Below are 14184 nucleotides of genomic sequence, written 5' to 3'. Positions count from 1 at the left end.
CCGAAACACAGGCTTCCTCTTTTTTCAAGAGCTCGAGCGAGTTAACGAGGGGGACACGATAAAAAAATTTGTCCACGCCGATAGCCATCCTAAGGGGGAAAAAGCCTTTCGATGAGTCGCAGTAGTAGTTACAGTCGTAAAACGATGATCGATCTGGCGCAGTGGAGTAGAGGTCCTAATGCCGATGGGTCGGGTGGATATTCGCGGGACAGCAATCGAGGCCGTATTAAATCTGCCGATCGTCAAAAGTCAAGGGATAATATGCCGGGAGATTACGATTATCTTTGATTCTCGCCGTTAGCTTTATTTGTTGCAAAATTTGCAAATCTCAGCGTATCCGTTCGGCTCGTTAGAGTCTCTCTGAGCAATGAAGGGATGAGCCGCTAATTGTTGTCAAGGAATTGGATTTGCGGGATTTCCGTCTTCTTAACTCTCCGCCGCCGAGAGATAATCGCACCGGCGGGACTCCTTCTCCTTCCGTTTTTTACACGCTCCACCGATTCCTCCGTCAATAATTTTCAACAATAATCGCTGATCGATCGTCACCAACGCTAAAACCGTAAACGTCGGCTTAGCGCAAAAGCGAGGATGGCCCGGCCCCTCAAACAATTCCTAATTCGCAAAACACGCGCATAGTCCAAGTCTCCGCCCCACCCACGCTTCATCGGGGCTGATTCCCCTCGGGATAGGGGGGCGGGTGCAGAAACCGCAATTAGAAGTAACCAGCCGATTTTCCCCGATACGCGGCGCCTAATCCGGCCCGTCTCGGGATAATCCTCGGAAGGTCCGCCGCGCAACACCAGCAGGAGGGACGTCTCCGATTAAAAGAGCTATGCTCTCGCATCGATTTCATTGTGTTAAACGCAGTCGCATGTGTGTGTACAGCAAGAGAGAGAGAGAGAGAGAGAGAACCGGTTCGAGGAGGAGAGAGAGAGAGGAGAACAGCTGCGACGGTGCGTTGTCCCGAGCGGACGAGATATTTGTCTTTCTCTAGTTCGCCGAGTGTATATGTGTGTGTGTGGGGGGGGGGGGCACGAGACGCTGTGTTCCTTTATTTTTCTCGGCGGCGTGTTGTATTACTGTACGATTAGCCGATTAGTTTGCTTAACTGCTTGATTTCTCACGTTCTCGACTTCATTATTCAGCTTAATTGATACCGGTGGGGAAATAAATACTTAAGCTCTGTATTTTTGGATAATTCTCGCAGAAAAATTTCGCTAATAAAACCAATCGATTAATCAAGCTACGCTATTCGTATCCCGAAAAGAAGAATAAGAATTAAGAAGAGCAAGTGTCGAGCCGGTGCTGCGCACATACTCTCCCCGCATCATCAGCCCCGCATCAGCGGAAGGGAACGAGTCAATTAATGCCCGCTGAAACGCGGGCTAATCGGCGCGTATAACGAAGAGAAGAAGCTCCGGCTTAAATAAGCGGCTCGAGCCAATTATATTGCGTTTAAAATTAATTACTAGATCGGCCCGCGATAAATCGCGCGCTATACTCGGCAGCAGCGGCAGCTCATAAGGCATTCATTGGCTGCAGCAGCAGCGCACGACCGAAAAAGGACGATCATGCGGAGAGCGCTTTTCAAGCGGCTCCGTGAATAATTGCTTATTATTCGGTGGTGGGGGGGGGGAGAGGAGGGACGCTGTTATTTAAGACGCGCTGCTGCAGTTTATAGATTTACGAATTTGAATGCCACGTGATTTACGCCGTGTGGGTAAATCTCACGCCTTGATAAATCGTGTAAATGCTCTACGAGCGCGCGATTAGCGCAGCGACTTGATAAATAAATTGACGCCCACGTATATTCGCGCGAGTATAGGAGAATTTACGCCGCGCTGTCGAGTGGGCATCGGTATATCGCCTAAATCATTTCGACTTAGATCGCGGTGTGCATGAGACCTTCGTATACGTATACACACAGAGGCGAGAGTGACGAGGGCCGGCGCAGAAGTGCTGCGGCGCAGCTTCCCTTATCTTTCGGTAGTATCGCGCGGTCCGAGTGCGAGCGAGCGCCGATCGCCAATAATTATTATTCCCTCATATATTAATCCTCGAGCTGTCACGGACCCTCCTATTAGAGCTGCTGCAACCTTCTCTCTCTCTCTCTCTCTCTCTCTCTCTCCCGCGACTCGTTTTCGCCTTTTTTGGCGCGCTTGACTCGCTGCAGGTATATAGGATACACAGGTGTGTGCGGAGTAATGAATTTTTCTCGGCTGCGCTGAATTTTTGATGATTTTTCTGCAGCAGCTTCTTAAGATGGTTAATTATGAAGCTGATGAGAGCTGCCGAGAATTTACGCTGATTGAGATGTGCGCGAGAGCGATATTTTTTTTCGGGGAAATTATCGCGCTTATTTGGGGCCGTTTTATGGGTTGTAAAAATTCAATGGTGAGAGAGGAGAGATTTAATCGCGGTTATCCGGTGTGTATACCCGATTTACGATCGGTTTATGGGCCGAAAAATTATAACTAATTTTTCTCTTAAATTAAATCGGAGCAGCGACTGTGTACGCGCACAATGTTATACACTGCTGTACTAGTTTCGAAAGCAGAGTGTGATGCAATTCAATTTCGAGATTTTAATCGCTTATTAGAGTCAAATTTTGAAACGAGTCGCCGCGCAGCGCTGATTTTTATCAAAAAGCGCTCGAGCGCGGGGCGACACGCTACAATTATTAGAAACACGCGCCGTCCTGTGCATATTGCTCAATACGATCGCTCCTTTTCCTGATCGCGATTATACAAGATAAGTATATTATTATTCGCTAAAACTATATAATTAACGCTGTCCATAATAATATCGCAGCTGCTTCGGTTTCGAACATTTCGCAAATCGCGTTTCCCGGCAACTAATTAATATCCGTTTATCAAATTACACACCTCATCCGTTGCGCAAATAAGAGCCGTAGGAAAAGCCACTGTCCACAAAACCGATTTCTCAGAGCTCGAATATCTCCTTCGGCCGTTCGCGCGCAGGCGGAATTTAGACGAGTGCAGGAAAGCAATTAAAGCATTCGCCGAATGAGTGGTCGTCGCCTTTATAATACGGGCCATTTGTATTCTTCAGCGACGTCGAAGCGATGCCTGACTGACATGGAAATGAAAAACTTTAATCCCGGATTCCAGTTTACCGGGTGTCGAACGACGACAGCACCGAATGCGAAACGACGTATCAGATGTCTTTTCCTCGCGGCGGCTCACCAAGTTCGTTTATTTATACGAATAGTCGATTATATCCTGCTCCCGTACTTGCGTCTGCTATCCGTTACGACTATACTGCCATAAGCCGGGCTTTGTCGTACAGAAAGAGCGTGTGTACGCGCCAAGAGTAGCTTTCCAACGCTAGCGTAAGCTGCCAAACGTTAATCACGGATAAATACTACCGGACAACTTGATCGTTTTACTCGGCGCCGCAGTTTGTTCGCAGATAATCGGCTCTCGGAAATTATTACAAAATCAAGATACCTTGCTCGCTCACGTTTTCTGCGCGCCATCTTGTGCACACATCGCGCGGCGCTGCCTAATCGCCGCGTTAATCGTTCGACGACCTGAAGAGGGCGCGCGAGTAGAGGCTCGTGAATAGCAGATTGCCGGCAGGCCGAGAGAACTGCGAGTAGGAGAGAGAGTTGTAAGGATTTATTGTGATTATTATGACACCTTGGGATTAATGCGCCGGAGAGTTGCCCGAGGGTAGAGGAGGCTCGTGATCGGTATGGCTAAAGAGCGGAGAGGTCGATCGGTTATCTGTGTACAGCGGGTGTTTGGATTTAGAGCGGGCTGCTGCTGCTGCTTTTTTGCGTAATTTAGATTCGACTAGGAGCAGTGCTAACCTCGTTTGAATTTCGCGATCGGATGGCACGATTACGTGCATTATGTGTTTTGAGCACGAAGCAAGCATAACCTCAAAATCCGAACTAGTACTCTTCCAAGCTCTCAGCACTGCGTAATTTTTAAACAAAACCCCGCGAAGCAGACTCCTGACGTGTGCCAAACGCACAAAAACAAGAAAATCGTCAGTTGTTGCACACTCCTCTCTCTCTCTCCCCGCGCAAACCAGCATCCTCGCCCATCTCTCTGAGCAAACACACCTCTGCATCTAATTCTCTCTCTCTCTCTGCCACTTCCTCCGGCAAAAAGCCGATTTCCGCAGCTCATTATACCTTTCTCTCTCTCTCTCTCTCCCTCTATACACAGCTCCTCTCCATAACCGCGGCAAAAACAAATTAGATGCCGCGAGTTTCACGCTCTCTCTCTCTCTCTCTCTCGCGCGCGCTTGCTCGCTCGCTTTAACAAAGTTACACGTTGCAAGGACGCCTTCTTGTCCCCCTTCCCGCTCTTTTTGCGGCGGCCGCGGAATCTCGCATTCGCTCTCTTTCTCTCTCTCGCGGCACAAAAAGCCGCGCACGAATTCCGTCCGTCCCTCGCTATACATCTCGTCAGTCTCGCGTCGGCGGTTCGTCTCTTTCGTCGATCGCCTCTCTCTCTCTCTCTCCCGTTCGCGATTCTCTCTCTCTCTTCTCTGTTTTGACGTTTTTCTCGTGTAATAGCCCCTTCCTCCTACTCGGCCGCGCGCGCTTCATCGCTTGTTTAAGGATTCGCGGCTCGTCTCGTTTTATCTCGCTTCTTTGTCTTCGAATCCGCACACACACGCACACCTCTCTTTCTTCCTTTTCTCTCTCTCTCTCTCTCTCTCTCTCTCTCTCAGAATTCGAAAATACTCCGAGCGGCATCAATTACACAATTAAAATCGATCTCGTCGCCGGTAATTAATTAAATCTCAGCAGCAGCGCTCGCTTCTTGCGAGCGCATTTTTCTCGCCCGCGGCCTTTCGCAGTTCGCACTCTCTTTTGGCGCTTTTATTTCTTGCTCCGCCGCGGCGGTTGGATCTCCGAGGGGGGCCTTCGCGCGGCGTGTGCGCATATTGTTTTTACCGTCGGTTGGCACATTAAAAATGTATCAATCTCCCGCGGGAGACCGCTCGCTGTGTTTTGCGAGTTGCGGTCATCGGAATTTCACGACAGATATTCGAGCTCTTCAGAGCTGAGATTGAGGCATTAGGATATGAATAATCATCGCTGCGGAGGATTATTTTCCCGACGATTTCCGAGCACAGCAAACAAGCAACTCCGATATATCCCTCTCTCGTTCCCATCCTTTTCTCTGCGCGTTTATTCGCACTTATACAAGGCTCTTTTTTGCCGGGGCGCGGCTTCTCTCTATCTCCGCGTCCCGCTAACAAGCGCGCGGCCGCTGCTTTACTTTTCCCTCCGCGCGCTCAGCGGTTATTTTCTTCCTCGTTCGGGAGAGCTGCACCGAGAAGAGCAGGAATTGTGATGCGGCTGACACTTTAGTGATGTTGCCTGCCTCGTTTTCGGAGGGGACGTCGAGTCTCCGTTCCATATTCGGAGCCGAATTCGATCGTCCTTTTCTCCGGCGGATGAAGCGGGCCGATAAGGATTTTAGTTGGGCATGGATTCCTCTCCGTGCTGCACCTGTATCTTTCGCTCTTGAATTAACGTATAGCGAACTATTTTTCGGAATTACCGGATTCCCGATCGTCCTTTCTATTTATTTCTCCGAGGCCTTTGGCGGAACCGCGCCGCTCGCGATACAAATTACACACAAGGCGGCCGGATTCTTTGTATTCGAGGGAATAAGGATTCCGATGTTATCACCGGAGTCCTTTGCGAGGCGTCATTAGCGACACCTGCGCGAAAATATAATGCCGAAAGTCTAAACGAAAATAAGACACGGCGTAATCACCTTCTCCCGCGGCTTTTCCCGGAAAACTCGTCGTTCGATATCCTCACGCATACGTGTGCCTATAGGAAAGAGTCAACGGCATTCCTGCCGGGCAATTTCTAGGCAGTAAAAGCCAAAGAGCCGCGTAAAATTAAATTTGTAGAAGGAGCGATAAAGAGATCTCGCGCTGTGTAAGTCGAGCTCTTTAACGGCCGAATATATATGTTTTAAGATTATTGATACATAATTCGTGGAAGAAAAAGTTATATATGCTTCTTTTTTATCGCTTACCAACGCTTGCGATCATATACATCGAATCCATTAATATATCTCACGCGTAGTCCCATTCCAACGCGGTTATTACACACTGAGAGTATAGATATAGACGCGTGTATACAGAGGAAAAGTAAAAAAAAGGGAAAGAATCTCCGAAGAAGAAAAACGACGCCGAGTCCCACGCTGCGAGTGTTTATGGCTTTTCTTATGCTTCTCTCTCTCTCTCTCTCTCTCTCTCTCTCTCTCACATTTTAAAACCGGCCGCGCGCGCTTGTCCCCTTATGGTAATTTCACTGACCGCTTCATCGCGCACGCGCGCGCGAGAAAACTTTCCCCCGCGGCGCTGTAAAATCGACTCGGGTTTATTGTTTTCCGAAGTGCACACATACACACACACACACATACACACAGGCGTGGATATTTTCGTTTCCGCGAATACAGCGGGAAAGTACCGCGACTAAACGAACGGCTGCGCCGCTTTATATACCGCGTGATTGACGGGGGAATATATCGATATGCGTTATTGGCTTTAATTCGATTCTATATACGTATATACATCTGTATGTGGGATTGCGTTACTCTCGGAATGTCTCAATTTATGTATGTGGAAGAAAACGGCAGTTTACACACTAACGCAAGCATATACACGTACGCGGAAACGAGCCGAGGCGAAATTGTAAAATCGCGACGACGACGACGAGCTTTGTGGGTTAAGGCGAGTTTCGCTATAAATTCCAGGATAAATGGAGATCGTTTGCGCGCGCGACTGGAATCGAATTAGCAAATATTAGCGGCGACGATTTATAATGGTTGTATAGCGCACACACACACACGGCTCGAAACGTTTTAACGATCTTCTCGGTATTCTTCTATTTACATAGTCGCGATTCGATATTAATGACAACAATGCCTCCGGAGCTGTAAAAACTGAAGTAATGGCTGCTTCGACTTTGGCCCATTTACAAGAATTAGAGACTGTGCAAATGCGTTAGTCGAACGAAATCGGGCAGCGCTTTGATATGCAAATGATCTCGGAATTTTCACATCGGCGCGAGCGTTTATATGTATAGCGAGAGATAAAGTGAGGGAAGGAGTAGAGAACGAGAGATAAAGATAAAAGAAGAGGTGGTGGCAGGAAGAAGCGGCTTGTTGGTATTCCGGTAATAGCAGCCGTTTACATTGGCTCTTAACGTCCCGAAATGCAAATCGCGCATTGTTTCTCGCTCGTTTAGCGCGACCCCCATCGACGAGAGCGCCGGGTTCTCTCTTTGATCCGATTTTCGAATTCATCGATATCCGTGCGGATTCTTCCGAGGAGCTGTTTTGATTTTAATTCGACGGATAGCTTTTTGCAGCTTTACGTTTTATTGCGGCTTATATACAGTGAGTATCTCGCAGCAGCTTAATTCGGCTTTGGAGTCGTCGAGGATCCGCTGGGTGGATTCATGCTGCAGATTTTGAAGTAGCAGATGTCTCGTTTCGGCCTCGATGAACCTGCTTATAGTGTATGAATGAGGATAATGTGTGTGCTTGTTTTTAAAGTTTTCAAATATAGATAAGACTAATTACCTTCGTTCTGTTTACGCTCGTTATCTTTCTCGGCTTCGATGGCTTCGATGGCTTCGATGGCTTCTGTAACGGGAGCCGATTCCGCGACTTCGTCATCGGATTTAACGACTTTATCATCGGAGGTGACTTTGTTTCGATTCATGACAAAGTAGATGATATTGATGACGAAGTTTCTGGTCGGACGTGCGAACACATTATAATGGTCGGAGTCTGCTATACCGCCGATAATAACGTCGAAATTCACTTTACTCGGTAAGATGCACAGCTTGAAGGGACACAGCGGAGGATATTTTCCTTTGCCTGTACGTACACATTACGGATCGTTACATATGGATATCTAAATTTAAACTTTCACACGACTTACCGTAATTAGCGATACTGGCAGCCTCGGATATCAGCTTCAATCCGCTTATCGAGTGCAGAGCGACGATTAGAAAAATCCAAACGTTCATTTTGTGCAATCGACGCGATAAGTCGATGATAATAACAAAAACGCAAAAGCACCTTCACTTTTTCTTCACCAACGACAAAAGAATCGGCCACACTCAAAACGTGATCCGGTATTTATAATCTCCTGCTTTGCGTTTGCTCGTCCAATTTTAACTACATCGTCGTGCTCTCAATACACGATAATAATACGTGTTTCGAACAAACGTTTCCAGCAGCGCGCGAAACTTACACTAGTTTATAATGTCAAGCCGCGCGTGTGTGTATTGTAATCTGATTTAAACAGCTGTTTATCGCTATCAATGTAGCGAGCAGTGATTGATTGCATATTTTTGCCTAAGTGCGCAATCTCTTATCGAGTGCGGATTGAATCGCTGCGATTATATTTTATGCGTAATCGAGAGCATATGTTTCGGTAGTAAGTACTACGATCTATTTCTCGAGAATACCGAGCTTTTTATAGCCAATGTTAAGTTTGGACTGAGATAAGCCAAGCGCTTGAAATGTTCAGTGTAAAATATCACCCACACACAAGGCCGTAGCTATCAACACGTTTTTCCTCTCCTCGGCCCTCTCTCTCTAATTGTCTCGTCTTTGCACTGGCGGCGAATTTAAAAAAAAAGTCCCTTCCCTGCTGCTGCGGGCAAGAATCATCGCATATTTTCGGAAGACCGGTCGGCCCGGAATCCGCTCGCGCGCGCATTCAAATCGTCCCTCTATTTTATCCCTCTTTCTCTCTCGGTGTTTTTGCTGCCGCTGCTGTGCTTCCTTCTCTCTCTCTCTTTCTCTCTCTCTCTCTTATTTGTTACTCCGCTCTCGTTCGCGGCGTCTATCTGCTCGTCTCTATCGGGGACGACGATTCGGATTGACGTTGAGGGATGACGCGAGCTGCTCTGTCGGCTCGTCGCATCGTGAGACTGACCGCTACCCGCTGTTCTCCGCACTTATACACTGCACTGTACTACAGCGCAGAGAAAACGGCGTGGCGTTGGGAATCGGCAATTTCGCGAGGGCTTTTTTACGAGCCCGATCCCCCCGCGCGCTTTTCGTTGTTTACATTTTTTCCTGCATCGGCCGGAGTATATAATCCTTTTCGAAATTCGGCGCAGCGTGTGTGCAAAAAACGCTAGATCTAAAGCTCGTCGTCGATTCAAATGACGAGCGCGCGCTCACACTTTAAAGCAACTTCATTTGAAATTTAATGCGAGAGAGAGAGAGAGAGAGAGAGAGAGAGAGAGACAGAGAGCAAGAACAAACGAAGCGGAGGAGAGAAGAAGAAGGGGAGGAGAGGAAGAGTCCGTTCGATTAACCGGGAGGACGAGAGAGCTTTGGCCGAATGCCGAAAAATGCAGCGACGCTCGTGCGCGCGTAAGTACAAAGGCGGATCGCCGAAAACGAGAGAAGAGAAAGAGAGAGAGAGAGAGAGAGAGAGAGCGGAGTGATGAAAGAGTGCAACTTATGCATACCGTGTAAGTGACGCGGATGAATAATTCATTCTAATAAAATAATGCGCGCTACGCGAATGCGCGAAACTCTCGACTCGACGACGATCGTGTAAAAAAGGCCTCTGCCGCGGTAGTTCTGCCGCTTCGGGTTTTTTGCCCTCCTGCGTGTGCGTAGCGTCGCTTCTTCTTTGCGGCGAGTCTTTTTTGCCCGTGTGCGTCTTTCTGTGCCGGGAGCAGGTCCCTCATACATAATACAATTAAACAACCATCCCGACCGTAAACTGAGAGTACATTTGCATCCTCGTTATACGCGTGCACGTGAGCTTGTAATACACTGTTGTACGATTTGAATTTCGCGCCAAAATTCGAAATCGTAAAAATAAATCCACGCGCGCTAATAAAAAGACCACTTCGCGTCGCCGCAACTTGTTAAAACCGTCCCAGCCACCCCGCGTCATCCCCAAAGACTCCTCCCATCATCCACCGCACGGTATACACAGACACGAACGTCGAATTCCCCTCGGGGGCGTGTAATACGATAGAAAAGGATCTCTCTCTCTCTCTCCCTCTCTCTCAGGCCTAGTATAGAAAAATATAGAGCGAAAAAGTGGAGCACTACACCGTCTCTCCGCCGCGAAATAAAATCCCATTTTCGAAACTCGATTTCCCGCGGCCCATAAACAGAAGCCGCGCTTGGAAAATAGAATCGCTTCGCAATCGAATTCCCGGCGCTTTCAATTCCCGGTTAACGAAAAAAAGAAGAAGAGCAGCGCTACGAAACAACTCGTCGTCGTTGCGTCCGGGGAGACATTTCGCGCGAGTCTGTTTTCCGGCTGAAAAGATCGAGAAGCTTGTCGCCCGATGTTCCGTCCGTTTAATCGACTTCTCTGACCTGCACCCGGCGATTTATGGATTCCGAGGGATTTCTGAGAGGAGGGACATTGGCTTGGAATTGTGGTCTGGTTTTTATTGGACTTTTTGTGTGCAGGGGAAGCGATAGCGCAGCAGTCTAAATTTGCGATCTTGAGATTATCGCTTACGTGTAAGCGCCGATGACGACCGATACTGGTTCTTCGAATTAGAAGTGCTGATAAGGACTCGCTTCTGTTTATCTCTGTCTTCTTATCGCTAGAGCTCGTGGCTGTTTGTTTTGTTTACAGAATAGCGATTCTTACGCCACCTGGCGGCGAAAAATCGTGAATTGCCTGTGTCAGCTACATCAGTTATTATCGTATACAACACAAAAGAACGACCATCAGCCAATATAACGCTCGCGCACACACACACACACACATAGAAAAGGGGCAAAAATGGCGCGGGGCAAACGCATTACAATAAATCAGCCGAAGCTTCGACGCGAATATGTGAAATTGCCGGAACCGATATGCTCGCTGTATACAACGGCTCTGCCGCGCATATCTGCACGGTATTATAGTCGTCTATAACTGGAAAACGAGTTGGGGATGACACGCGCGGCGGCGGCGGCGCAGCGGGAGAAAAATGAAAGTCGATCGTTGGGGGGGGTCGATCAAAGGAAATGGCCCATTGTGAACATTATTTGTCATGCCGCTTGTACGCGCGTCTGTAGGGAGTTGACGATTTTTTTTTTTTGGTGTCGATCGATGAGAAAAAATCGTTATTTTTAAACCGACTATATATGCGGGGATTATCATAGGAAGATCGTAATAGTCGTCGGCGGTTCTCGGAGTCATCGAATATAATTAAGTTATCTATACTGGGAGAAATCAAGGCGCAATTTACGATATTTATCGGCGATAAACGATCGCAGTTGAGATACAACGTCGTCGTCGTGAGATTTGCATGAAACTCCCATAACGCAATCGCTGTTGAATTAATGCCATGCGACAAAAGAAAACCTTTTCACACGAGGAGCATAGATTGAAAAATTTCATCCCATAATCAAAAAATCAGAGCAGGATCGTCTCCCGTCCAACCGTACAATATCATATCTCTCCCAGCAGCCCCTATATTTAAGTCATCCCCTATACAGAGTCGCGCTCGTCATCGCTCGTGAAATCCCGCGGCGTGATAAAACTCTCGGGCACTAGTACGTCCCTGAGGTGCTGTTAGGCAACTTTGCGCCTCGATTTTGGCTCGTCGATTATGGGTTCGATCTTCCTGTTTTTCTTAGACAAACAAGAATATAAGAAAACGTTCAACGATTCGAATTTGAAATTGAAATTTCACGCTGTATACTGTATACAAGCTCGTCCGGCAAAAAGGTCACGTATATAATACGTACAAAGAAACGGAAGCGAAATCATAAAAGGCCGAAAGAGATCTGGCGCGATGGAGAGGGAGGCGAGAAAGAAGGAGCCAACGAGCTCCCTTGATACGCCAGTTTATTGAGCGGAAGGGATCACGTATATAATTTTTTTCCTCTCGAGTCTCGCTCGCTTTTGACGAATCGTCGAGCTTACACATACGCAGAGGCATATATCCCCCCCTTAAGCGCGACACATTGTCACGCCAAAATGGAGTCGGAACGCGTTATTATTCGTTTTTGTCCGCAGCGGCCGCCTGTTGTAACGAGGGTAGAGGACCGTCGAGATATTATATCGCGCGTGCATATAGAAGGCTGATGGTAATTTGAAACGTATGGACTTATTTACACTTGATTTTCACGCTGAATTACGGTTCAATTTACGGAGGACAAAGGCGACGCGAGAGCAGAGAGAGAGAGAGAGAGAGAGAGAGAGAGAGAGAGAGAGAAAGAGAGGCGATGCAATAAAAGAATTAAGCAGTGCCCTGTGCGCGATCGATCGATATTGAAATATTATATCGGATAGAAAGCTCGTTAGGGCTGTAGCTTGAATTTTCGCCGGCGGTATAAGCGTGACTACTATATATACTTATATTTTCATTTCAAAATCCAGCCGTGCGCTCGTCGGAAAGAAAACCCCATCCCAAATCCTACACGTAATCCCTCGGCATGGCACAGGGCTATACGCGAATTAGCCATCTACATAGACATAGACTCAGACGTACATACAGCAGAGCAAACGCGAGAGCTAGTCGCTGCTATATCGATTGCAGGGGAGGTTGCGCCGCCGCGGTTCTATATAAAGAAGGGGCTGGCGCTGTAACCATGACGACGCTCCAGCAGCCGAGGGACGTTTACCTTAATGCCCTGGAATTACGGGACGTGATTTCAGCCGCTCCTCGACGGAGGACGCTTTAGCGATAATGTAATTTTATCTCTCTCTCTCTCTCTCTCTCTGTACCCGTATCGCCGCAGCTCTCGGATGTGCAGACGTATAGGTATAGGTCCGATGTGTACTTTGCAGCGAACTGCGGAGATAGTCTGCGGGATAGATGTGTGGGCTTGGCGTCATTATCGGCTGTCTTCCTTTATTCTGCGAAAGCTCTTATTGCGGAGGTTGGGAGAGCTTTTTTCTGCGACACGGGGACGATGGTTTTATTATCTTTTTCAAAAAAAAAAAATATCAAAAGCAAAGCTGCTCCTCGATCGAATCAAAAAAAAAAATCGAAAACCACCCTCCAACCCTACCAATCAATACCACGATCTCTCGTCCCAACTATCCATACCCTCCAGCAGCAGCAGTATACCTCTAATCCCACACATTTCCTCTCCGTTTGCTCCCGGTGGCGGCGCTCGACACCGTCCTCTCTCTCTCTCTCTCTCTCTCTCTCGGCCCGTTCCCCACCACCTATATATACCTACACACGCAAGCACACAGACATAAGCTTACAGAGAGAGAGAGAGAGAGAGAGAGAGAGAGAGAGAGAGAGAGCATCAGAGCCAGGCCGACACAGCTCCGCCCCTTCGAGGCGAGCTTGCGCTCGATTGATTGGCCGACGCTGCCTCCGCCCGACTCTCCTCGTCCCCTCGAATCAACCGGCTCGGCTCGTTAGCGCGAAATTGCGAGACATTAACTCTCTCTCTCTCTCTCTCTCTCTCTCTCTCTCTCTCTCTCTCTCTCTCTCTCTCGCGCGCGCTTACACACACACAGAGCGAGGAGTAGGGGGCAAGATTTTATACTCGTCTTTTTCAGCTCACTCTGCACGACGATGTCTTGATTATCGTGAGCAGCGTAATTTGCCCCGATGACTAGGAAACGCGCGTATGAGAGAAGGAGAGATAATGGGAGCTCTCATTGGGTAATCGCTGGCTGTAAAAAGACCTTGTAATTGCGGAGGGTATGTATATGACGAGGGGCATGTGTGTGTGTGTGTGTGTTGTAACTTAGGAGGAGAAAGAAACTTTGCGTGAAAAATAAATTTTCCAACGCTAACGGTTAATTATTATACTTCGGGGGTGGATCTGTATACAGCTTAGCTTAATTAATGGAACGACGCCGAGATCGTCGGAGTGAGCGAGAGAGAGAGAGAGAGAGAGAGAGAGAGAGAGAGAGAGAGAAAATCGAAGGGCAATCTTGCGATTATACGGCCGCTGAGCGACTGCTGAGATGTAGCTGTGGTGTATATAACACAAAGCCCTATGGGGCTTCGACCTTAGGGGCACCCCAGAGGCTCGTTCCTCGATGTACTTCGTATTAGCTAACTAACGCTCTGATTCGCTGATGGACACGAGGTCAGCAGATTCCTTTCCCATATAACACACATTTTTTAAATTACTATATTATATTTTTTCGTTTATCTTTGCCGTCGCCGTTTTTTTTTTATTTTTGAAAAAATAAAAAGCAGAAAATTCAATT

At 47.8% G+C, this 14184-nt stretch overlaps 1 protein-coding gene across 2 annotated transcripts; it reads right to left on the bottom strand.

Annotated features, from left to right (window-relative positions):
• Positions 1-7365: 7365 nt before the first annotated feature.
• LOC100678036 lies at positions 7366-8297 on the bottom strand. Of its 2 annotated transcripts, none has more exons than XM_003426641.5 (3): positions 7957-8297; positions 7593-7892; positions 7366-7517 (listed from the first exon to the last, which is right to left on the bottom strand). In XM_003426641.5, exons 1-3 carry the CDS (start codon positions 8042-8044, stop codon positions 7426-7428), a joined length of 480 nt encoding a protein of 159 aa, XP_003426689.1. In that variant the 5' UTR covers positions 8045-8297; the 3' UTR covers positions 7366-7425. The 2 variants fall into 2 exon arrangements, with proteins under 2 accessions (XP_003426689.1, XP_016841072.1); XM_016985583.3 differs by having other exon boundaries at positions 7366-7520; positions 7957-8268.
• Between the last annotated feature and the right edge of the window lie 5887 nt (positions 8298-14184).

This window comes from Nasonia vitripennis, chromosome 5, assembly GCF_009193385.2.
Source record: "Nasonia vitripennis strain AsymCx chromosome 5, Nvit_psr_1.1, whole genome shotgun sequence".
Taxonomy (NCBI): Eukaryota; Metazoa; Arthropoda; class Insecta; order Hymenoptera; family Pteromalidae; genus Nasonia; species Nasonia vitripennis.
This window is presented reverse-complemented; position numbering and strand designations above follow the sequence as displayed.

Excerpts from the sequence above, each read along its gene's own strand:
- LOC100678036 (XM_016985583.3), bottom strand. The coding sequence starts at position 8,044 with ATGAACGTTTGGATTTTTCTAATCGTCGCTCTGCACTCGATAAGCGGA. Across the intron at positions 7,893-7,956 it reads TGCCAGTATCGCTAATTACG|GCAAAGGAAAATATCCTCCG; the intron begins GTAAGTCGTGTG and ends GTGTACGTACAG. Across the intron at positions 7,521-7,592 it reads CGAGCGTAAACAGAACGAAG|CAGGTTCATCGAGGCCGAAA; the intron begins GTAATTAGTCTT and ends ATACACTATAAG.